Source organism: Eucyclogobius newberryi, unplaced genomic scaffold (genome assembly GCF_026437365.1).
Source record: "Eucyclogobius newberryi isolate DKJ021-1_F unplaced genomic scaffold, fEucNew1.0.hap1 SCAF_20, whole genome shotgun sequence".
Classification (NCBI taxonomy): domain Eukaryota; kingdom Metazoa; phylum Chordata; class Actinopteri; order Gobiiformes; family Gobiidae; genus Eucyclogobius; species Eucyclogobius newberryi.
In genome coordinates, this window is record NW_027315835.1 from 6,928,429 (window position 1) to 6,953,756 (window position 25,328).

General features: G+C 43.8%; 2 protein-coding genes across 2 annotated transcripts in view; one reads left to right on the forward strand and one right to left on the reverse strand.

The window, feature by feature from the left end:
- The window catches only part of lhpp (phospholysine phosphohistidine inorganic pyrophosphate phosphatase), a 420,402-nt gene that overhangs the window by 23,465 nt on the left and 371,609 nt on the right, over positions 1–25,328 (forward strand). The gene's annotated exons all lie outside the window — the stretch shown is intronic.
- On the reverse strand, positions 1,963–23,738 carry LOC140369375 (protein FAM53B-like). Its single transcript, XM_072456704.1, has 6 exons — positions 23,653–23,738; positions 10,507–10,707; positions 9,852–9,906; positions 6,957–7,339; positions 5,041–5,379; positions 1,963–3,017 (listed from the first exon to the last, which is right to left on the reverse strand). Exons 2-6 carry the CDS (start codon positions 10,594–10,596, stop codon positions 2,718–2,720), a joined length of 1,167 nt encoding a protein of 388 aa, XP_072312805.1. The 5' UTR covers positions 10,597–10,707; positions 23,653–23,738; the 3' UTR covers positions 1,963–2,717.

Below are 25,328 nucleotides of genomic sequence, written 5' to 3' on the forward strand. Positions count from 1 at the left end.
CACCATGGGCCCTTTCGCCATGGGCCCTTTCACCATGGGCCCTTTCCACCATGGGCCCTTTCACCATGGGCCCTTTCCACCATGGGCCCTTTCGCCATGGGCCCTTTCACCATGGGCCTTTCCACCATGGGCCCTTTCATCATGGGCCCTTTCCACCATGGGCCCTTTCGCCATGGGCCCTTTCACCATGGGCCCTTTCCACCATGGGCCCTTTCACCATGGGCCCTTTCCACCATGGGCCCTTTCGCCATGGGCCCTTTCACCATGGGCCCTTTCCACCATGGGCCCTTTCACCATGGGCCCTTTCCACCATGGGCCCTTTCGCCATGGGCCCTTTCACCATGGGCCTTTCCACCATGGGCCCTTTCGCCATGGGCCCTTTCACCATGGGCCCTTTCCACCATGGGCCCTTTCGCCATGGGCCCTTTCACCATGGGCCCTTTCCACCATGGGCCCTTTCACCATGGGCCCTGTCTAGTTCTCGTTCCGTTCATTCTCTGAATTCGTCTCAAATAAAGTAAAATAAAGCAGTGGCAGAAAGAGTTCTAGATTGATAATAACTGCAGCAGGTTCAGACTTTTACGTCCTGTAAATATGTGAGCGAGGGAAACCTCCGTGTTTATAAAGTGTTTTTGACTCTGAGCTGGATGGATGGATAGTTCAGTTTGTGCTTTTATTTGAACATTATTGATGACATTTATTGTATGTTAGCATTAGCATTAGCTTAGCGACAAAAGCTCTTACTTTGATAAACACACAGATGCCTCCAGGTGAAGTGTTTACTCTGAGCATGTGCAGCAGTTTTCAGTCTCATAAAATTTGTTTCTTTGCTATTTTAGTTTTTTATTGTTAATCTCTGGGGCTTTTTTTTGTCTCAAATTAACAAACTTTACAGGCCTACGTCAATTCAAACTGAAAGTAGTTTATCCGTGGGTGCGTGCCTATATCCCCCGCTACGCTAATACTAGCATAGGCTACTGGTTCAGGTTCCACAGCCCCAACAGTTGTGTATAAATGTATAGTTTTACAGTATGAAATATCGCAGTATATAACCATAACCATAACCATAACCCAGGTCTCGAGGAACATGGGGCGACCCCTTCATATCCGGCGACGCTCTGACAGTGCAAAGCGTGTTTGCTAACAGCGGTTGGAGATTTAAGACGCTTCAACTGCCACACAACAAGTATTTACTCAACCAACGTTCTAATGCTGCGTTCCAGTCGTCCTCAGAGGTCGGATCTTCAGAGTTCCGCCTTGTAAATTCACACTTAAACACTCAGAATTACCTCTTGTAAACTCAGAACCCAGCGTTTAGCCGTCAGCTGATCATCGTTAGCCTCCGTTTGAATAAAGTTTAACGTCCGACAGGTAAAATGGTGATAGTTCTTGTTTGACCTTTAGTTTCTCTCTTCTGTCTCTGTCGAAGCTGCTCCTGCTGCTGAGCCTCTGTGATGCTAATGTCGCCACAAGCTAACGTCAGCGCGAAGCTTAAGTTAACACAAGCTAACAGTTCGCTCTCACATACTATATGAAACTTTATGAACTGTAAATGTAAAGACACCGTCCGGGTTTATAAATCGACTAAAATAGATCGTCAGTTACGGTTTGTTTTACTTGTTTTGAGTCGTTTTGTTCATAAAGTGTAATCCACTATAAAAAAGGGACATTTTGTTGTAACTGATGAGTAATAGGAACACGCCGTTTTCTGTACAAAATGGCGGTCGAACGTGCAATAACTTGGTATCAGAAAAATCCAAAAAGCAGGTTTAACAGTTTACGATGTTTATTTGTATAGAAATAAGCCCCAAAAGGCATAACGAAACTACAAAATATGAACTTTTTAGCGTCACAACTCTTCCTCTAGCAAAAATACATGTTATTTTCTGAACAGGAGTGCGTCAGATTCAGAGAGTTATTAGACTTTGCTTATCTAACAATCTTTTACCATTTAAAAAAAAAAAAAAAAAACATGTTTCTAAAAGAGAATTGGTACAAGCCTGCTGTAAATTCTCTCCAAAACCCAAAAAACATCACAATAAAGAAATGATTTTACAATTGTAGAAATAGTGGACCAATGTGGACAGAAATATATACATGCGTTCGCGGTGACGTCATACACCCGGGACTTCCCCATTGCGGCCATTTTGAAAGGGGCACGTGATATACTAGCAACCACCACGACTGCATCCTTTTCTACGGCATAATGAGCTACGAATACTCTGATTCTTTAGACGATGACGGCAAACTGAGGTACACGACAAAGCTCTCATTTCTTGGTCAGTCAACAGAACGGCGGTTTTTGGCATTTTGGCCTCATATTTCCTGGATATCGTATGTAGTAGACATACGATATCCGATATGCTGCTGTACAAGTTCCCGGATGTGCGAACGCATGTATTCAACAAAGTTTAATTTGTCTGCTCGCTTCGCCCGCTTAGCTCAAAGTTTTTGTGTGGATCAAGAACGCTACACGTTTCAGGTCCGGAGTAGCTAGCTGGACGATTAGCCGATCGAGCGCACATTTCTAAGTTGCAGGTCCACTTTTTCTACCATAATTTTTACCAACTCCCTTATACAAGTTCTCCATAAATCCCTTTGCGCTTGTATGTTATACTCTTTGCGCTACTGTACGTTGGCCATCGTTAGCTTTGTCGCTGCTTGCTAACGACGTGCCCTCCTGTTCGCGAGGCGCTCCCTTCCTTCCGTTTTGGCTTTCAGTTCCGTTCGATTTGCTCGATGTCCAGCTCTCCTCCCAGTTGGTGAGAGCCGCGTCGCCCCGCCCACGCCGCCCCTCCTGCCGCCTGATTGGCGGAGGGGGCGGCAGCGGCGTCGGCGCAGTCCTCGGCGGTCGGACAAAACGGAGGACGGTGCGCGGCGGGTTCTTTGGTCCGGTGTCCAGGTGTGGTCAAGTCTCCGTTATGGCGAGAGTTTTTGAGGTGGAAAAGGTCGCGGTCGTCGTGGTTGTCGCAGGAGGAAAAGCCCGGGCAGCTCAGACTGTGGAAACTGCGGAGCTTCTGTGAAAAGAAAAGACAGTTAACGACAAGAAAAAACATCATTTGCAGATTTTCAGACGTAAACGCGGCGCGGAAATCCAAATGTGTCAAGTACAAACGCAACCTAAAAACCCTCTACAAGAAAGACAGCGACGTTATTAAATCAAACTGCCAAAAAAGAATAAACTGTTCATCAATAACACACTTTATTCATAAATATTCTCACTCTAGAAGTCTTCAGTCGCCATGTTTCAACATTTATTGGTTTAAAAAGTCATCATCTGCAATGGAAATAATCGACAACTAAAATATTTTATTGTTGCAGTATAATATGATTTTGTCGTTTTATTTTAGTCCTTATTTTGTCGCAAAGCGTTAAAATGAGTCGAAGCGTGAGATTATGTTGAGATCTGGGTTTGTTCCAGACGTGATTTAACTCCAGAAGTTTCTCTCCATGAAAACAAAGAGCTCACAGAGTCAGTGAAGCTCGTCCACATGTTCTCCGAGAGCTAGCGGCGGCGGCTAACGCTGGCGCTACAACAGCTGTGCCACAGTGCATCCTGGGTATTCTCTCCAGCTGCCCAGGGCTGAAGCCGGACTCAAAGACGCCTCTGTCGCCGAAGCGTCACGCCATTTCCAACGGAACAACTGTCCGTGAACTGGAGCTAATCGATCAGACCGTGTTAGAAGTCACTTTGGGATCTTTTTAATTTTAGGAACAAGTCCGAGCTGAAAGTGAGTTTATGAAGAGAGTTTCACCCTGAGCTGAGACGGGTTTGTCTCTTTGACCTGGTTTACGGGTCATGTCTCTGTCATTTCTGGGCGTGTCTTCTCTGTCCAGTGGCTTCAGAAGTGGCGCCGTTATTGTCAGTTAAAGGCCTGAAGCTGTCAGACAAAAACAAACAATGACAAAGATGTAATGTTTGTGGCTCATTAACAATCGTGTCATTATTCTTATTTTGGTGATGATTGTTGGTCTTTTACTAAATGTTATTGTAAATAATAAGTAAATTGAACAACTGTCTGCTCCACATATGTACAACTGTAAATGTGTGTACATATTAAGCCTATTTTTTATTTTTACCTCTTTTTTATATAATTATTCATTGTTTTGTTGTTTATGTTGCATCGAATCACCAGAAGTTCCTATGTTTGTGAATTTTGTTCATTGACAATAAACCTTTTCTGAGTCAGATTCTGTCCTATTGATCACCGCAGAGCTTCCCCCGCAGCAGACCACGCCCCCTGAGATGACATACGAAGTTGAACTTTGTAGATGCGTCCAGTTATTACAGAGTTATAAACCATGAACCAGGTCAACAGATCAGTCAATTCTGCCTCATAATTCTGACCTGCTGATGTTAAACAATCCAATAGTTTCAGTCAAATTACTTATTTGTTGTTGAAAAAAGTCGATAGGTGAAGAAGACAGAAGTTCTGGACTTTTATAGACATTTCCATCTGCTCTGCACTGGACACGCCCTCGGCAACGGACACGCCCTCTGCACTGGACACGCCCTTAAAGCTTTGTGTCTGATCCTAAAATATAACACCCGGACAGTTGGAAATGAGGCTTGTTAAAACTGTCTGCGAGTAGGCTAACGTTTATTAGCATAGCCACGCAATGATATTTAATCCAGGATTAGCATTAGCTGCTAACGAAACAGCTCAGCCTCAGTCCGGAGTGACCTCTGTAAGTCCACTGGTCCCTCCTGACCACAGTCACTCTGGACAAACAGGGTCTTTGGGGCGTGACAGAAGAGAAAGAATCATTTGGTTTGAGACTTTTTCTCGGTAGAGCCCACAGTGAGCATGCAGCTTTTGTCCCCAAGAGGGCAGCAGCAACGAGCGTGTGGCGTCATAGAATGTTGTGGTTTCTCATGAACGCCGCACATTTCCTCTGATTCTACTGGAAACGGTGAGACGGTCCATCAGCCGTCTACTCTCCGGGCGATCTGTGTCCATCGTTGTCCCGGCTTAGATTTTACCTACAGTTTATTCCCGTTTTGTGTCTTTAAGTAACTTGAGCTCATCTGACACTCACCTGTGTCATTTTAGCGAGGTCGAGCGACGGCCTCATGTGGGCGTCGTCCTGCCTCCGCCGCTTCACGCCGACCTTCTTCTCGTTCAGGACACACGGCTGCGACTGGCTCCGGGGCAGTCCTGGTCCTGAACTCTGCCCGCGACGCCTCTCCGTCTCTGGGGTGGAGTCCGGCGAGGGGCGGGGCGAGGGGCGGGACGAGGGGCGGGGCGCGTGGGGGAAGGCCAGGTTTACGCTGGAGCTGCGCTGCATGGACGGGAAGGTGGACGCAGCAGAAGTTTTTTGGACGCTGCCGCCGCTGTGGCATCGGCGCTTCTCCACCGAGGTCCAGAGTCGAGAGCCCTGGAAACACAAACATATTCATATTTCAAACATTTATTTGATTGGTGATGCATTTAAAAAGTCTCAAAATACATCAGAAATAATTGCTTGACTCATCGACTGCTAAAATAATTAAATATATTGGTCAAGGTTTAATTCTCAGACAAATGTTGAATTTGCAATAGAATTTACTCAGAAATATCACTTTAAACTGTAACATATTTTTCCATTTTGCAGTGTTTTTTAAATTGTTCTTCACATTTTCAATACTACAATATTTTTGATATATTTGGCAGTCAGACGTGTTTAAAATATGCAGTGAGTTTTAAATGTACCTGTACCTGACGAAACTAGTACGACTTCAGTACGACTGAAAACTGTTCAGTACTTTATCATATTTAATGGAATTTATGAACATTGTAGAGCTGTTTTTTTCAGTGTATATAATAATAAATATGGGAAAAGGGACCGAGAAAGTACAGTTCAGGTACCGGTAAGTACTGGTACCTGAATAAAATTAAAAGGTGCTGTGCCTGATTTTTACTGTCTTAAAACCGTGAAGTACTTCATTTTAAATCTTTAGTCCATGTATTGCACAACCCACATGTATTAGTCCACATGTATTGCACAGCCCACATGTATTGCACAGTCCACATGTATTGCACAGCCCACATGTATTGCACAGTCCACATGTATTAGTTCACATGTATTGCACAGCCCACATGTATTGCACAGTCCACATTTAGTGCACAGTCCACATGTATTGCACAATCCACATGTATTGCACAGTCCACATGTATTGCACAGTCAACCTGTATTGCACAGTTCACATGTTCGTAATACATGTGGATTGTGTGTATTGCACAATCCACATGTATTGCACAGTCCAAATGTATTGCACAGTCCACCTGTATTGCACAGTCCACATGTATTGCACAGCCCACATGTGTTGCACAGTTCACATGTATTGCACAATCCACATGTATTGCACAGTTCACATGTATTGCACAGTTCACATGTATTGCACAGTTCACATGTATTGCACAGTCAACCTGTATTGCACAGTTCACATGTTCGCAATACATGTGGATTGTGTGTATTGCACAATCCACATGTATTGCACAGTCCAAATGTATTGCACAGTCCACATGTATTGCACAGCCCACATGTGTTGCACAGCCCACATGTGTTGCACAGTTCACATGTATTGCACAATCCACATGTATTGCACAGTTCACATGTATTGCACAATCCACCTGTATTGCACAGTCCACATGTATTGCACAGTTCACATGTATTGCACAATCCACATGTATTGCACAATCCACATGTATTGCATAGTCCACATGTATTGCACACTTTCCTAACGCGATCGAGGCCGGAGCAGAGTTTTGCCGTCACGCTAAAGCTAGCACACATTAGCATGCTAACAGTACACTTCCTGCTTCGTGGTGAATCAAAAGGTCTATAATTAGATGCCGACGGCACACAGAGGTCTCATTTTGACCCTTTTACGACATATCCGTACTGGGGGAAAACTATTTCTACTTTATTACATGAAAAACATTTGTATATAAATATGTTAAAGGTGTTTCAACCTGAGGACGCCAGGTCGACCGTCCCAGATCGTCAGAGCAGGAGAGCGAGCGGCACTGGCGTTTGCTAGGGGGCGCCGCGGAGCAGGGTTCAGTGCCGGGCCAGAGGCTAGGGGCCGCCGCGGAGCAGGGTTCAGTGCCGGGCCAGAGGCTAGTGGGCGCCGCGGAGCAGGGTTCAGTGCCGGGCCAGAGGCTAGGGGGCCCCGCGGAGCAGGGTCCAGTTCTGGAGGAGAGGTTCAGGTCATGTAGCAGAGACGAGAGCGAGGCGCAGTGACCCGGGCTGGCCTCTAGGGGGCGGCACCACAGACTGTCCAGACCGGAGCCAAAGTCCGGTTTCGGCCGGACTGAAGAACGGGGGAGGGCAGCGTCAAGCCAGCAACTCGCCTCTGGGTCAAGACGACAAGAGAACAATCAAAAATACAATACAAGTTAGGCGAGTATTACGATAAATGATGATATTGTTGTTACTACTTTACGCTGATCACACAACACCCCAAAGCCGGAAACCATAAAAAAGTCGTACTAGAACGTAAAGCGCTACTTTTTGAACCCTGCGGCCTCGTAAATCAACTCACACAAAGAAATCAAGGACAGACGGGAGAGCAGGGATGTGTTCTCTGTATGTTAAGCTTCAAAATGGTGCGTTTTTAAAGTTTTTTTTATAACAATCCAACGCATATTCACTGAGAAATGAGTCCAATGAGGAACTGAATTAAGAAGGCGGCTAAACGCAAAGATGTACGACACCTGGGGCGCCGACATTTCTTGGCCCGCCCCAACCTGTGGCGCCCTTGGGTCAAAAGACTTCCCACGCATCACTTTTTACGGTAATTCCATTGACCTTTTTATGATGACCAATATAATTAAAAAATATATGAGCTGCAGTAAATAAATATCGTTAGTTCGGTGTCAGTAATGAGTCATAGATGTTTGTTATTTTTACCTTTTACGGCTCAAATATGAATGAACTACAAAACAAAATCGGTGTAGTAATTATCGTGACAGTTATGTCATTTCTAAACTACAACTAGGTCTCGGAACGTCTCGATCTCTTTACTCTTTTTTTTTTAGATACTCTTTTGAGAGTATCTAAAAAAAAAAAAAATCGACTTCTTTGCACTGTCTATGTCTAATTATAGCAGTAAAGACGTGTTTGAGCACATTTCTGTTGGATTGATCTTTGTCATTGTGGCGTTTCAGGACACGCTGCAGCAGTAGACCCGGGCCAGGTTTGTGCTCGTGCCTTTCTTTCTAGTGACTACACGCTCTGTTTTATGGCGTAACTGACTCAAAAAAAGCTATCCTCCGGCAGCAGTGCTGATCTGGGCCAAAGCAGGAAACCACAGTCTGTCAAACAAACACGCCCGGAGCTAAAACGGCTGAAACTCACTCGATATCAACTGTCAGCCAACGTTAAAGGGCAAACAAGGGCCTGGTTTAGTCCTGGTTTAGTCCTGGTTTAGGCCTGGTTTAGGCCCGGTTTAGGCCCGGTTTAGGCCCGGTTTAGTCCTGATTTAGTCCTGGTTTGTACCTGGTTTAGACCCGGTTTAGTCCTGGTTTAGTCCTGGTTTGAACCTGGTTTAGTCCTGGTTTATGTACAGTGACGACTCGGATCAAATAATATAAACCAGCTCAATTGCTCGAATCAGCCAAAAATGTGGATTAAATGTAGGTAATTTCTTAACCTGGTCAGTGTTATGACATTTGTGAGTTATACATCAACGTTTGAATGTGAATTTGTGCTTTTGTTGTCGTTAGCGCCGTGTAGACGTTAGCAACATAAGCACAAAGCTGCATTTATAACTGCAGAGAATCAGCGCAGGAGCAGGTTCACAGACGGCGACAGTAGAGCGCAACTTAAGGGAAAATAACATGAGCACAATCAGTATTCTAACTGTCGGGTGTATAACTTTATCCACACACAGGGCGCAGCCATGTTGGATTGGCTAACTCGGGAAATACTTCAGAATCGAGAGTTTCTAAGTAGGAATTTACAAGTCGGAACTCGGAAATTCCCCCCTCAGAGGCCGAGTGAAACGCAGCATTAGTCCTAGTTTACTTTAATCTGGTTCAGTGTTTTTGACCTTGGGTATGACATGGACATACTGTATTGATAAGTAGATGCAGCGTTCAATGCTAATGCTATTGATCGCTTAGCAACTCGGCTAGTCCTGGTTTAGTCCTGGTTTAGCCCAGAGTTTGTCCCTGGTTTAGCCCTGGTTTAGTTCTGGTTTAGCCCTGGTTTAGTTCTGGTTTAGTTCTGGTTTAGTTCTGGTTTAGTTCTGGTTTAGCGCTGGTTTAGTTCTGGTTTAGCGCTGGTTTAGTCCTGATTTACACCTGGTTTAGTCCTGGTTCAGTCCCTGGTTTAGCCCAGGTTTAGCCCTGGTTTAGCACTGGTTTGGCCCTGGTTTAGCACTGGTTTGGCCCTGGTTTGGTCCTGGTTTAGTCCTGGTTTGGTCCTGGTTTAGCACTGGTTTGGCCCTGGTTTTTTTATTTTTTTTTATTCCTGGTTTGGTCCTGGTTTGGTCCTGGTTTAGTCCTGGTTTGGTCCTGGTTTGGTCCTGGTTTAACCCTGGTTTAGCCCTGGTTTAGTCCTGATTTAGCCCTGGTTTAACCCTGGTTTAGCCCTGGTTTAGTCCTGATTTAGCCCTGGTTTAGCCCTGGTTTAGTCCTGATTTAGCCCTGGTTTAGCCCTGGTTTAGTCCTGATATACTGAAGAAACAGAAAGAGGAAGCCACAAAGGTGAATTCCAGTGAACTTTCGATGAACTGGCCGATGATTTACCGTCCGACACAAAACGAAACTTATGTTGAAGCTTCAGTTGAACATGACCCGAGCTTTATCTTGGTTTATCGTGAGCCGTGGTTAATTGATGACTTTATTCAGTGGAAATCTCACCCATGATTCCGCAGGAGAACAGGGCGGATCCTCGGCTCATGGTCCGGGCCTCGATCTGTCAAAAAATAACACAAGAAAACAACATTTAACATGTTTTCCATTCGTCCACTTTCTCCGGAGACATTTGACCGGCTCCGTCTCGTCTGCAGGGACACGGGAGGGCATCCGACACTTCCCCATGCACCGCCCATTGACCCAGTTGTAGGTGTTTGTGCGTTGTAGTTTATCAGGAAATGGAAGCAGGTTTGGGACTAGACAAATTCAAAATACTATCACAGAAATTTTAATGAAAAAAAAAAGAAAGAAATATACTGGTTTAGTCCTGGTTTAGACCTGGTTTAGACCTAGTTTGGACCTGGTTTAAACCTGGTTTAGACCTGCTTTGGACCTGCTTTGGACCTGGTTTGGACCTGGTTTGGACCTGGTTTGGACCTGGTTTGGACCTGGTTTGGACCTGGTCTAATCACTAAATCCATTAAATTCTTCTTCCTCTGTGTCACTTCTAAACAACTCCACAAACTCCAGAGGAAGAGGAAGTGCAGAAAATAACGAATAATATCACATATAAGTCGCTCTGGAGTATAAGTCGCACCCTGGCCAAAACTATGAAAAAAGGTGCAACTTATAGTGACTGTAGTGTTTTTTGGTTTCTTACCGGTCCCAAACTGTTGCTTTTGGAAGTTACATCCTCGTTGTTCTTCTTGTCCAGAGGTTTCTTGCCGATGATCACCATGACGACGCACATCTTTGCTCCGCGCGTTCGCAAACAATTAGAAAACAACAAAAATAATCCATGTTCGAGCGCGTTCCCGCTTCAGACTTCTCCAGGAAAGTGGTTTAGTCCTCGAACAAAACTCTGCAACGACACAAGGCGGGGAGGAAAACACATTAGATTCAAGGATTTTATCGCTGAACACACCAGAAGAGATTTGATTGATTTGAGATGGAAAAACTGAAGAAAGTGTTTTAAAAAATAATCTAAAATTGTGTATTCAAGGTCCCTTTTTTTATGTAGTCCAATTTGTTTCATACTATTTTAATTTAGAAAAGGAATTTAAAAAAAGTAAGGTAGTTGTAATATATTGATTTGTCTTACTTAAAATAAATAAAATGGCTAGAAATATAAATCACAGACTTTTAATAATTGCCATTTAAGTCAAAAAATTCCAAAATGCTCAAAGGGTTTTCAGATAATTGCACGACTTTGAAACTATGAAGCATTTCAGATCAAATGTAAAATGTTTATTTGTTGTAAAAATGAACACTGTACATTCTAAAGATGAGAAAATAAATATGCAAAACGATTGAGATTTTAAAAAAGAATTTACAGGGAACTTTCTTTCCGGTTTTGAAATAATAGTCATTTAATTTCACTTCCGTTAATCCAAAAACAGAACCAAGTTTTATAAAATTGCATAAACTCAAGTCAAGTGGCAGTTCCACCACAAATAAAAATACCTTACTTTCCCGAGTATAAGTCGCACCAGCCAAAAAAATGCATAATAGAGAAGAATAAAACATGTATAAGTCACATTTTTGGGGAAAGTATTTGACAAAATCCAAGACCAAGAACAGATATTTCATCTGTAAATGCAGTTTAAAATAATAACAGATGAGAGAACATGGTGAATAGGTGTACGTATGCTAACGCTAACACCTTCAGCTACATGACGTATGCTAACGCTAACACCTTCAGCTACATGACGTATGCTAACGCTAACACCTTCAGCTACATGAGGCACAGACAGAACTGTGGTAAGTGTCTGGTATGTTAATGTAACATATGAACAGTTATTCAGATAACTATAGCATAAAGAACATGCTAACAAGTTTAGCAAAGCATCAGTTTTACCCCAAATCACTAAATCCATTGAATTCTTCTTCCTCTGTGTCACTTCTAAACAACTCCACAAACTCCAGAGGAAGAGGAAGTTCAGATTCTTCTTCTGCGTCGCTTAGAGCCTAGAGCGCCCTCTTGTGGTCGTCAGTGTGAAAATAATGTATAATATCACATAAGTCGCACCCTGGCCACAACTATGAAAAAAGGTGCAACTTATATTCCAGAAAATATGGTAAATATATTTATTTCCTTTTAAAGCATTTTTTACTAAAACGATAAACTCGCAGTTGAAATGTTTGCTAACTGCGTCCAAATTGCGATTTTGCTCTGACTGCGACTAACCTGCAGCTCTACAAAGCGTGTGCGACTTCACGATTACGTAAAGGCGTGTAAACCGCCGCGGGGACTTCCTTTTTGCGGCGCGGCAACATCACGTTTTCAGGTGCAGGACAGAGATGGCACGAACCGCAGAGCACATCCGGACCACAGGAGGTCATAGATGGCGACGGTGTGGTTTTTACGCGTCTGGAGCGGCGAGAATAAGCACAAAACCGACTCAAATGGCGAGAGCAACGACGCACGCTCGACACAATTGACTTTTTCTCTCGTTTAACCCCCGTTTTAACATAAAAAAAAGTCAAAAACACACATTTAGCTTCAGTCACGCTTGTTTTGTGGATCCCGCTTGCGAGGTCCTCTTCTCTGAGCCTTTTCCTGTTCCAAACTAGCTTGACCGCTACCCTTTGGCTCCGCCTACTTATCGATATTTCAGTTCAGCCTAATCCTGTAGTTTACAACGCCACTGACATGTTTCTTTATTGATTTTAGTTTACCAAAAGGTGCACAATGAAACTGTTCTTTGTAATTATTAGTTATGTGTCTCGCTTTGCGTTTAATGCTATTTTAATTACATCACATAAAAACAGACACACACAGAAAAATAAAAGCGCATCACAAGATCAATCTAATTAGGCCCGAGCGCCACAAGCTGGCGAGAGGCCTATTAATCTCGTAAGGCCGTGCGAAGCACGGCTGCGAAAGTGCGCACGAAATCGAGCGCGAAGCGCTCGCCCATTTCCAAACACTCACTAACGCACTCCTTCACTCACGCACGCCCCGTGCATACTAATTAGTAGTAGGAAAATGGAACATTACCGTTGTAAACGGGCAAAGCCCGTGCAAAAGTGCGCACTAAACGAGCACTTTACATTGGGATGACGACCGCGAGTCATCCCCATATAAAGCACTCATTTGCGCTAAGTAGCTCACGAATACGTTCCCCATCTCTTGCATGTTCCGTGCATATAAGCATGTAATGCAAAAATTGAACATTATTACTGTATAGAGGGCCAAAAACACAAAGTGGGCGGAGCCCACTCAAAATTAACGAAAGTACCCGTCAGTGACCAGGGACCCACACCATGAGGTAGGAAAGCGCTCGCGCTTTCCGAAAATGTATAGTTTATGATATTTGCAAAATGGGAAACATTGTTTTCGCATCATCATCATCATCATCATCATCATCATCATCCTCCTCCTCCTCCTCCTCCTTCTTCGGACCAACCCCCCTATTTTTCACCCAGTGAACATTGACGAAAAGTCACAAAAATGTTCACACCTCTAAAAATCGTGCCTCTCTACATTCTGGCTATTTCCTTTTTCTAAAATAAAAAAATTGGCACGTCAGCACCCCCAAATGTACCAAAAATGCATTGAGAGATGGGAAATGACCCAAAAAAATCTGATTGTAGAATCATGAAATTTGGCGCAGAGGTAGATGGTGACAAGAGAAGTAAAAAATATTACTACGGCAACGCCGTCCGCCCAACCAAATGTCGGCCATATTGCTTCAAAAATGGCTAAACATGACTTCGGAGTTTTTCCAAACGTCGTACTTTTACGAACTCCTCCCAGGGCGTTGGCCCTAAAAAGCTGAAATTTGGTGAAAATGCTACTGAGGAGTGGGACATCAAAAGTTATCCAAATTACATTGATACCTCTCACGGTCTCTGTGCGGCAAAGCCGCAAACTGTAGCAAGGATTTCAGAAATCTCCCAAATTTAACATTTCTGCCGTTTGCGCAGATAAAGTCCGAATTGCGTCAAATTAGAATCAGTTGTTAAACTCTTTGCCCTAAACCTACTTGAAGTGAAATAAATTAATTTGGAGCCACAGCGCCCCCTACAGATTTTATATCGAGGTTAAATATTTAGTTTTGCGAAATTATATGAAATTTGACACACAACTCAATTTTGGCCCCATCAAAAAAGTCAATGAGACCCATGTCATAATTGTTATGGCTTTGCCGTAACGATGACCGAAACCTTCCATGTTATTCCAATGGGGAAATCGCCAGAACATGTTTACACTTTAGACTTTCACAAACTCCTCTTAGGGCGTTAGACATATTAACCTGAAATTTGGTGAGACTCATCTTCAGGACCATCAAAAGTTATCCACATTTTTATTCTAAGAGTCACGGTGTCTGTGCGGCAAAGCTGCACATTTTGCCAAGAATTCAAAATAAAATAGCTTTTTGATGGTAAAACAAAGGGGAGAAGATGTGACGGCGTCACAGATTCAGCAGTAGATGTAATAAAAGGACAATTGGGGCGCGTTAGCGCCCCCTCCTCTTGCGGCGTGGCAAGGGCCGATCATTGCCGCTTGCGGCTATATTTATATATATATTCTTTTAAATCACCGCGTTTTGTCCAAAGTTTGTTGAATTTGTTCATTTTCAAATTGAGTCAGAATGTCCTTTTTTTCGTATTTTTTTCACAATATCAAATGTTTATTATACGATTATTGCGACAAAAACTATCACGATTTAAAGGCGGTATGGACGATTTTTCGGCGATTTGAGAACGCAGGCGGAAGTGCGCATGCGCACTCCCCCGTGTGGACTGATACAACACACACGTGCGTTTGTTTATTAGCGCAACGGAGCGCATCCCATCTCTCGTCTCCCGTAGATTTCTGTCCACTTCTGCGTCAGCTCGAACTGTCTTTCTCCGTCTTCATTTTGCCCCGTACACTGAGGGAACTATATTATGATAGATCCATGCGCTTAGGCACGCAGAAACGTGGGGACGAGCCTGACGCGGCTGCAGGTGAGCGATAGGTGCGTTTTATGATTGATACGTGGCAGGACAAATGATTTATCCACGCCACGAGGAAATATGATAACAAATTTGCTGAAAAAAATCGTCCATCCCACCTTTAACAATTATCGAACAGTGAAATCTTACATTTTCTTTTGCTTCTTTTTTTCAACGTGTGACTGTTCGGCTTTACCAAAATAAACTCTGAACGCCAAAATAAAGTTAAATGTAACAAGGCTAACGCTGGCTCTGAGGCTAACGCCGGCGCTGAGGCTAACGCTGGCTCTGAGGCTAACGCCGGCTCTGAGGCTAACGCTGAATCTGAGGCTAACGCTGGCTCTGAGGCAAATGCTGAATCTGAGGCTAACGCTGGCTCTGAGGCTAACGCTGAATCTGAGGCTAACGCTGGCTCTGAGGCTAACGCTAAATCTGAGACTAACGCTGGCTCTGTGGCCAACGCTATCTCTGAGGCTAACGCTAACTCTCCCGTTGAAAATCCGTCAGCGCTAATACATGGGATGGAACCAGGCGTTTGGAAGGGTAGTTTAGCACAAACCTAAAAATAAAAATGACAACAAAATCAATTAGAATTTAAAGTAGAATCTTGTCACGGTCGTCAACCAAAAAACCTCATTAAGACGTTTTGGTGGTTTTATCTGGCTCTTTTGGCGGGTTGAAGCGAGGCCGCGTCACGGGCCGAACGCTGCGGGGCCAGAGATAACGAGCTATCGCGGTTCAGACGGGGCGATGCGCTCGGGACGATCCCAGATAAAGACGAAACCCGTTAAAAACACGACTTCAAACGCGGTGGCTGGAAGAACAAAAGCTCTAAACTCAAGACATATAACGGCTGTATTTCATTTACGCTGCGGATGTCGAGGCCATTTTGTTTAATCGATGAGCGAGATGGTTCAGGCCGCGATAACATTGTGAGAATCATGATCGTGTGACTTTTTGCTTCAATCTATCGTCAAAAATACATCTAAGACAAGAAAACCTTTATTTCAGTGATGCAACACAGCAAAGTACTTTTAGTCACATGATCAAACTAAACATAAATGTATAAAACTGAACATAAATGAATAAAAAAGTAAACATAAATGAATTAAAATAAACATAAAATTAACATAAATGAATTAAAAAATAAATATAAATGAATAAAAAGCTAAACATGAATGAATAAAACTAAACATTAACTAAACATAAATGAATAAAACTAAACATTAACTAAACATAAATTAATAAAACTAAATATAAATGAATAAAAACTCAACATAAATGAATAAAACTAAACATAAATGAATAAAACTAAACATAAATGAACAAAACTAAACATAAATTAATAAAACTAAACATAAATGAACCAAACTTGACATAAACTAAACTAGAGAAACAAACCCAACATCCAAGAAACTCGTCTGAACATGTTCCTGAAAAACAAAACATAAATTTTCTGGTCGACCCCCCAAAAAAAAAGACGACTGAAAGAATTAAACTAGACTAGACCAAACCAAACAAAAGACTAAATGCGTCGACTGGTTTCAGAGCGATGACAAATGAGGCCGGTTGAACCATTTAAAGCAGAATATTGTACGTTTTGCTCGTGACAGAAGCCGAAGCACATGACCAGGAGGAGCAGCCACTGGAGGACACGTTTTATTATTGAGGCGCTCTCACGTTACTTCCTCTTCATCTGTAACTGATACAAACCATATTTTAATAAATGATGTCTGTGGATTAGCACCACGGGGCTGTTTTTGCACGTTTCGGAGCCGACGTCGATGAACTATTATCATTTTGTCTTGTAATAAAGTCAAATCTGTTTTGCCCCAGTAAGAGATGTTGCAGAAGCGGCTCTCAGGGTCAAAATGAGACCGCCGTGTGCCGTCTGCGTCTAATTATACGGCGTTTTTAGCCTCTGTAACCTTCGCTCTGGGCTCTGAAAATTGTGAAACGCGACGGGTTTGAATAATTAGAACGCTACGGGCGCATCAGGGAAGTGAGTTTGCCAAAGAGCTGGAAAGGAACTGGTTAAAAGTTGTAAAAAATCTGACTTTAAATGTTTAAAATCATCGCAAGGCCCACAAATGTATGCTAAGTTATGGTAAAATAAAGACGTTTGACATAAATGTGAATGGGTTTAAACTCTTGATCACACAAAAAAGCAAAATTTTTAAATTGTCAGTGTAGCAATGTCAGTTAGCTTGCTTTTCTATTACAGAAGATGGGAAAAAGTAAAATTTTCTAGCCTTTAATGTATTTGAGCGTCGCAAAAAGTATAATTTATAGTACAGTATGTTGATGTATCTGTAGATAAGATGAGAAACTATTGTGGGCTCAATACGTCTCTGAGTATTTGTCCAGGAGAAGCTAAAAATCATTATAATTTGTGATATTCTGAGCTTAATCCCGCTAAGTTTTTTTTTTTTACATCAATTTTGTCTCTTTTTTGTTCTCGTAACTCATCACTACACAACTCCTTTAAGCTTTAGCCGCCGTGCTCCAATTAGCGTCGCGGGCCCCAGACGCCTCCGCCCCGTGTAATCCAGTGGGGGCCCCCGTTATGTAAGGATCAGGGCTTTGTGTCTGCGGAACAATTAAGAGCCAAAGCTAATGCTAATCCGAGTTACGCGCGGGGGACAGCTGCTGCTCCTGTAGGCGGCGGGACATGCTAACGGCTACATGCTACGCAGACACGCAGGGGAACGTGCGAATTAACGGTTTATTATTGTGGAATAGGAAACGCAAACGTGACTCACTGTAACTTTATTGACAACTTGGAACGACGGCTGCGACTAACGACGGCCATTTCAATCACCAAAAAACCGTGAATGTGTCGACGTGTTTTGCATAAACAAGTTTCTGTTCTCCAAAAACGCAACTGAATTAAAGCACTGTCGTAAAGTGATGTCGTTGAATATACAAAAATGGCAAAATATCGATGCAGCAGCCCACGATATCGATAATGTATCACCATTTTTAGTATCACGATATATAGACCGGGTACACAACAACCCTGGTTTTTCATAGTTTGCGATGTTTGGAGGCTAACGCTAGCTCTGAGGCTAACGCTGGCTCTGGGGCTAACGATGGCTCTGAGGCTAACGATGGCTCTGAGGCTAACGCGATCTCTGAGGCTAACGCAAACTCTGAGGCTAACGCGAACTCTGAGGCTAACGCGAACTCTGAGGCTAACGCTAACTCTGAGGCTAACATTAATTCTGAGGCTAACGCTGGCTCTGAGGCTAACGCTAACTCAGAGGCTAACGCTGGCTCTGAGGCTAACGCTGGCTCTGAGGCTAACGCTGGCCTGAGGCTAACGCTGGCCTGAGGCTAACGCTGGCTCTGAGGTTAACGCTAACTGTAAGGCTAACGCTGGCTCTGAGGCTGACGCTGGCTCTGAGGTTAACGCCAACTCTGAGGCTAACGCTGGCTCTGAGGCTAACGCTTACTCTGAGGTTAACGCTGGCTCTGAGGCTAACGCCAGCTCTGAGGCTAACGCTGGCTCTGAGGCTAACGCTGGCTCTGAGGCTAACGCTAACTCTCCCGTTGAAAATGCGCTAATATACATGGGATGGAACCAGGCGTTTGGAAGGATAGTTTAGCACAAATCTAATGATAAAAATGACAACAAACTCTGTCAGAATCTAAAGTAGAAAATCTAGGGTGACCAGATGTCCCCTTGTACACGGCACGGTCACAGTTTTTGGAGCCCCGTGTCTCATGTCCCAGCAGATGTATCTGAAACCATTGATTTGTCCCAGTTTAACACAAGGTTTTGGACCACTTTGATCCCGGCCGATGGTAAAGATTGAAAAATATTGTTGTTTTTTTGGGCCAAAACTGAGAAAATTTGTCTTTGGAATCACCAGACCACAAAAAGTTCCACTGAGCGAAGTCCCTCAGATCATACGTCTCTTCCGAAGTGACAAACGTGCAAACGGATACGGTCAAACGCCACGATTTCCCCTTCAGTTCCTCAACGTGTTCAAAGTTCAGCAGCAGGTGCGGGCGACAAGGGCCCAACGGGAACGCAAATTTATGACGGAACGCGTGACGTCCGGCGACAGCTGCGGCGGGCGAATGCCGAGGGTGAAACCGTCGACGTTTGGAGCCGCGCCAACGCCGAAGAGCGCGAGGGGAAAGCAGCTGCTCGCTTTCCATAAACACAAAAGGCCCCGGACTCACGCGGGCCCCGGCGAGAACAGAGCCCGGGCTTCACAAAGAGCGCCGCCGTTCAGCTCGTTTCAGAATTAGTGCACTGTACGCGAGGACAATGCGCGCGCGGGGGGGGCGGGGCCGAAGGGACGTGCCGTTAGTCGAGTTTTAATCGAGACACAGTCGTTCGGAGGCGTCGGTGAATCGGCTTTAACGCAGAGGTCCACAGCCACCGGAGCAGAGATTTGACTATTTTCTAACAAATAACGGCACTGGAAAAAGTACATCATTTCACTATTGATAAGCAAAACTACAATATCAAGTGTATTCTGTGTAAATAAGTACTATAAAAGCCCCAGTGCCTAACTTTCTAGCCAGAAAATAGACAAAACAAAGCATTTACTGTAGATTTCTTTTCACTTTGGGGGTTTTTATTGCGCATCTTTCCATCGAAATGCTGTTTCGTTGGCTATAATACTCCACAGTACGGCATTAAACGTATCTACCGTATTTTCTGGACTATAAGTTGCACCAGAGTATAAGTCGCACCAACCAAAAAATGCATAACAGAGAAGAAAAAAAAAATATATAAGTCTCAGTGGAGTATGAAATGCGGTTGCAAGTGTGAAAATAACAAATAATATCACATGTCGCTCCGGAGTATAAGTATATAAGTACAAATATAAGTCGCACCCCGGCCAAAACAATTTAAAAAACGTATTTTCCGGACTTATGTTAAAAAGTATGTTTTAACTTTCTATTTCCATGGAATCATCACCACCTCCAGACATGTGTTGATCAAAATATTGATATTTCTGCACCTTTTTTTTTGTTAATTTTACAGTTCTGTGTTTTATGTGTTAATTCAACACACAAAAAGACTTTTAAAGGAGCGCGTTAGCTCAAAAGGAACGCGTTAGCTCAAAGGAGCGCGTTAGCTTTAGCTCAAAGGTGCACGTCAGCTCAAAGGTGCATTAGCTAATTTTTTATCAGCATCAAGATAATCCCAAACGAATATTGAGCTAATAAGTTTTATACCAATTGAAAACCACATTTATCCCATTTGAGTGTTTTTTTTAATTATTCGATTATTCACCGACGATTATCGAGGCTGTGACCAAACGACAGTGAAATCTAAAATTTTCTGTTACTGTTTGTGACTGTGTACTGTCACTTTCTGAAAGACAAAATACATTTAAATATGACAAATACAGACAGATTTTCTACTTTTCCGCCTCGTTTAGTGCTTCGTTCCATGTTATTCTCTTACATTCTGGTGGAACTGTGCCAGAGCGGCTCTTTCTTCACTCTCGCCTCTAGCTGCTCGCGCTCGGACCGGTCCAAACGGGCCCCGCGCTCGGACCGGTCCAAACGGGCCCCGCGCTCGTCCTCCAGGAAATCGGGACCAAAGCGAAGACTTTGGCCAGAAACGAGGCAGAAAATCCGATGACGAGAGCGCCCAGAATGTTACACGCAGACTTCAAGGCAAACAGACCCAGACGGACACTTTACAGAGACGTGCAACAGCTCACCTGTTTCAGACCTGTTTTGAGCTTGTTTTAGACCTGTTTTGAGCCTGTTTTAGGCCTGTTTCAGATCTGTTTTTGGCCTGTTTCAGACCTGTTTTGAGCTTGTTTTAGACCTGTTTTGAGCCTGTTTTAGGCCTCTTTCAGACCTGTTTTTGGCCTGTTTCAGACCTGTTTTGAGCTTGTTTTAGACCTGTTTTGAGCCTGTTTTAGGCCTCTTTCAGACTTGTTTTTGGCCTGTTTCAGACCTGTTTTTGGCCTGTTTCAGACCTGTTTTGAGCCTGTTTCAGACCCGTTTTAGGCCTCTTTCAGACCTGTTTTTGGCCTGTTTCAGATCTGTTTTTGGCCTGTTTCAGATCTGTTTTTGGCCTGTTTCAGACCTGTTTCCGACCCTGTTTTAGGCCTGTTTAGACTGGTCTAAACTGGTTGACAATGACAGAAACTGTATAAAAATGACGTGAGCCCTTAAGTTAGACCTGGTGTTACGTTTAAAAGTGAAAATCAGCCATCATCGTTAGTACGGCTGCAACTAACAATTATTTTTCTGATCCATCGATTGGAATTTGATGGAATTTGTCACAATATCGATTATTCAGTTCCTAAATTAATTGACAATTATCTCAAAGATTTATTAGTTGTGATTAATCCATGAACTTGTTCCATTAAAGGACAAATATTAGTCATTATTTGTATTGTTATGAGCCTTCAAACGTGCCCTCGAGTGCCTTTAGTTTGGCCTCTCATGTTTTAGAACTAAAAAAAAATCTTTATAACAAACAAAATGACATTTGGATTTCTGTCTTTGCCCCGGGACAAACTGGGTTCTGGCGCCATCTTCTGGTTGCAAACGGATTACAAATGGTTTACGATGAACGGTTCAACCCAAGTTTAAGGCTGACCTCTCCTGGTTTATTCCTGGTTTAAGCCGCGCAGTTGTCCTGATCGTGATGAGACGGGAGAAACGCTCGAGAAAGAGTCTGGAGATGATTTATGGAGCTAAAAACAGCAGCAGATTGAGTGTTTCTGAGGCTCGGAGGGGAGAGGACTATATCAAACTGTGAACCAAGCTGAACGTGACTCCAGCCGAGTTTGTGACGAGGAGCAGAGCGAGAAAGAGTCCAGTTTGAAGCTCATTTATATGAAGTGGGGCCCCGGAACCCCACTTTGAGAAACACTGGTCTAAAGCTCGACGTGCGCGCGCGGCTTTATCCGTTCATTTCATTTTCCGTTTTAGTCGCAGAAAAGCACGTTTGAAGCATCTGCTAAACCAGGCCTAAACCAGGCCTAAACCAGGACTAAACCAGGCCTAAACCAGGTCTAAACCAGGACTAAACCAGGAATAAACCAGGACTAAACCAGGACTAAACCAGGTCTAAACCAGATCTAAACCAGGACTAAACCAGGAATAAACCAGGTCTAAACCAGGACTAAACCAGGAATAAACCAGGTCTAAACCAGGTCTAAACCAGAAATAAACCAGGACTAAACCAGGAATAAACCAGGACTAAACCAGGTCTAAACCAGGACTAAACCAGGACTAAACCAGGAATAAACCAGAAATAAACCAGGACTAAACCAGGACTAAACCAGGAATAAACCAGGAATAAACCAGAAATAAACCAGGAATAAACCAGGTCTAAACCAGGACTAAACCAGGAATAAACCAGGACTAAACCAGGACTAAACCAGGCCTAAACCAGGACTAAACCAGGTCTGAACCAGGACTAAACCAGGACTAAACCAGGAATAAACCAGAAATAAACCAGGACTAAACCAGGACTAAACCAGGAATAAACCAGGAATAAACCAGAAATAAACCAGGACTAAACCAGGAATAAACCAGGTCTAAACCAGGACTAAACCAGGCCTAAACCAGGACTAAACCAGGTCTAAACCAGGACTAAACCAGGACTAAACCAGGAATAAACCAGAAATAAACCAGGACTAAACCAGGAATAAACCAGGTCTAAACCAGGACTAAACCAGGGTTAAACCAGGGCTAAACCGTGTTAAACCAGGACTAAACCAGGGTTAAACCAGGACTAAACCAGGACTAAACCAGGCCTAAACCAGGACTAAACCAGGTCTAAACCAGGACTAAACCAGGACTAAACCAGGAATAAACCAGAAATAAACCAGGACTAAACCAGGACTAAACCAGGAATAAACCAGGAATAAACCAGAAATAAACCAGGACTAAACCAGGAATAAACCAGGACTAAACCAGGTCTAAACCAGGACTAAACCAGGCCTAAACCAGGACTAAACCAGGTCTAAACCAGGACTAAACCAGGACTAAACCAGGAATAAACCAGAAATAAACCAGGACTAAACCAGGAATAAACCAGGTCTAAACCAGGACTAAACCAGGGTTAAACCAGGGCTAAACCGTGTTAAACCAGGACTAAACCAGGGTTAAACCAGGACTAAACCAGGACTAAACCAGGTCTAAAACCAGGTCTAAACAAGGGCTCAAGTTTCCAAAGTGAAACCACAAACTGGCTCCTTTAATCATTTATTGCTTTATACAACGTTCATAAACCGCTACGACGCAATGAACGTGAATCATTTTCAGTTTCTCTCTCAAAGTCACACATTAATACATTAACATTAATACCAAACAATAACTTGAATCTACTCTTCACTTTATTGAGCAGCAGCTTGTTTTGATCTTTACTGAATTTGACTTTATTGATCCACAAAGACTCGATGACGTGACAGAAATAAAATATATAAAATGTAACTAAAGTTTATGTGACTCAATAAAATAAACAACTTTTTTAGATTTTTTGTTGTTGGAATTTTTAGATTTTTGTTATATTTTTGGGGCAAAAACGTGTCAAATTTGTCATTGCACGCTTTTTTTGGTTTAATTCTTCATTCAGACTCTGCAGCAGTTTGCCTGGTTTTATAAAGTAAAGACGCTGGGACACAAAAGAAGTGCAATTCTGCAGCAAAAACATGACAAAAGGGCTCAAAAAACACATCTGAGCCACTTTAGACCAGATCCAGGCTTTAGCCGGGGAAAAGCGCGTCATTCCGCGTAAAACCGTTAAATAAGTTCATTCTGCGCACGCGTTTTGTCTTTTTAATTGACACAAAACATCGCCGCAAAGTCCCAAAATAGCCTAAAATACGCACAGATTGGCGCATTCAAGTGCTAGAGTCGTACTTACACGCCTGGTCTGGGGTGTCCGCGGTGCCTGGAGTGCGTGATGAGGCTTGTTAGACTCTTTTATGCCTTTTCGGAAGTAGTTAGTGGCGAAAAAAGTGCGTAAAAGTGAACGAGTGGCGTCCGTGCTCCGCTGCTCCGCGAGTGGGGACCGTGCGCGGACCGTACCAAGTGTGGACGGGGGTCAGCGCGACATTCAACATTTTGACTCTAAGATCATTTACTTTGCGTCAAGTGTGATGAGTCGTTTCGTTGAGTGTGACGTTTATGACAAGTGTTGGTTACAATGTTCAAATTGAGAAGTGAGAGAAATGGCGCTGTTCGACGAGCTAACATGCTAATCCCCCCCCCCCCCCCCGCTGCTAACGCTTAAGGTAGTCCGCCCCAGGCAATGAACAGCAGTTATAGTAGTTTGGACTAAACCAGAGCTAAACCAGGACTAAACCAGAGCTAAACCAAGGCTAAACCAGGACTAAACCAGGCCTAAACCAAAGCTAAACCAGGCCTAAACCAGGACTAAACCCAGGTTAAACCAAAGCTAAACCAGGCCTAAACCAGAACTAAACCAGGGCTAAACCAAGGCTAAACCAGGGCTAAACCAGGACTTACCCAGGTCTAAACCAGGCCTAAACTAAGGCTAAACCAGGACTAAACCAGGACTAACCCAAGGCTAAACCAGGACTAAACCAGGACTAACCCAGGGCTAAACCAGGTCTAAACCAGGACTAACCCAGGGCTAAACCCAGGGCCGGCCCAGCCTATAAGCGAACTAAGCAGCCGCGTAGGGCCCCGAGGCGTTAATAGGGCCCCCAATCTGGCAACCCGTCTTATGACAAGTGCAAGCGCAGCGTGCGCCACTAGTGTAGTAGCGCTGCTGGCGCGGCAGCGCACACAGCGGTAACATATAACGCACAAACCGCATTTATTTGTAATGACAATCTGGCAACCGAGACACCAAACCTGCGCTGATTGGGCAACTTCATTGTGCGCGAGGAGATCGAGAGCAAAACATAAACACAACAGAACGTGGTCCCTGCGTGGTCCTCATGTCCAGAAGAATATATCCCCCCGATGCCGAAAAACGAAAGAAGAAACTTCTTGACGATGTAAAGAAACTGCAAACTCAACAACACTCTCCAGGTATTGAACTTCTCTTACAAAGAGACGGTTAATGCTGCTGTTTGAAACAACACGATTCTGTCACGTTAGTTCGCTCAGGCTGGAGGAGACGAGAGCTCTGCCCCGAGCATAATATGTGTCTGAATGAAAGATAATGAGCTTCACATTTACACCAGCCCGGGAGTGTCAGCTGCAGGTGAGGCCGGTGAGGGGCGTCTATGCCCCGGGTCACTAAGAGGCGGAGATCCGGTCCGGACGAGCGCCGTCTCGTCCAGAACCTCTGATGTGAGACTTTGGAGTGAACAGTGTGCGGCCCCTGTCCCGGGCCCCTGTCCCGGGCCCCTGTCCCGGGCCCCTGTCCCGGGCCCCTGTGCAGCCTCAGTCAGAGATGAGCGGTTTGAGTTTGCGTCCCTCTCTCTCACATCTCCATGTGTGAGATCAATCGTGACTCATGATGTCTGTTTTACTTTGACTTCTTAAAGTGCAATGAGAGGAACGTAAAGGTTTATGCACGTAAGGTCCATCAGCCAATCACATCGCAGCATTGTTTCATGCAGGAGT

What these genes read in the sequence shown, in the direction of transcription:
- LOC140369375 (XM_072456704.1), bottom strand. Translation starts at nt 10,596, where the DNA reads ATGTGCGTCGTCATGGTGATCATCGGCAAGAAACCTCTGGACAAGAAG. An exon ending in GTTCTCCTGCGGAATCATGG is followed by an intron (nt 7,340 to 9,851) that starts GTGAGATTTCCA and finishes GTCTTGACCCAG; the next exon opens with AGGCGAGTTGCTGGCTTGAC. An exon ending in ACCTCGCTAAAATGACACAG is followed by an intron (nt 3,018 to 5,040) that starts GTGAGTGTCAGA and finishes TTCTTTTCACAG; the next exon opens with AAGCTCCGCAGTTTCCACAG.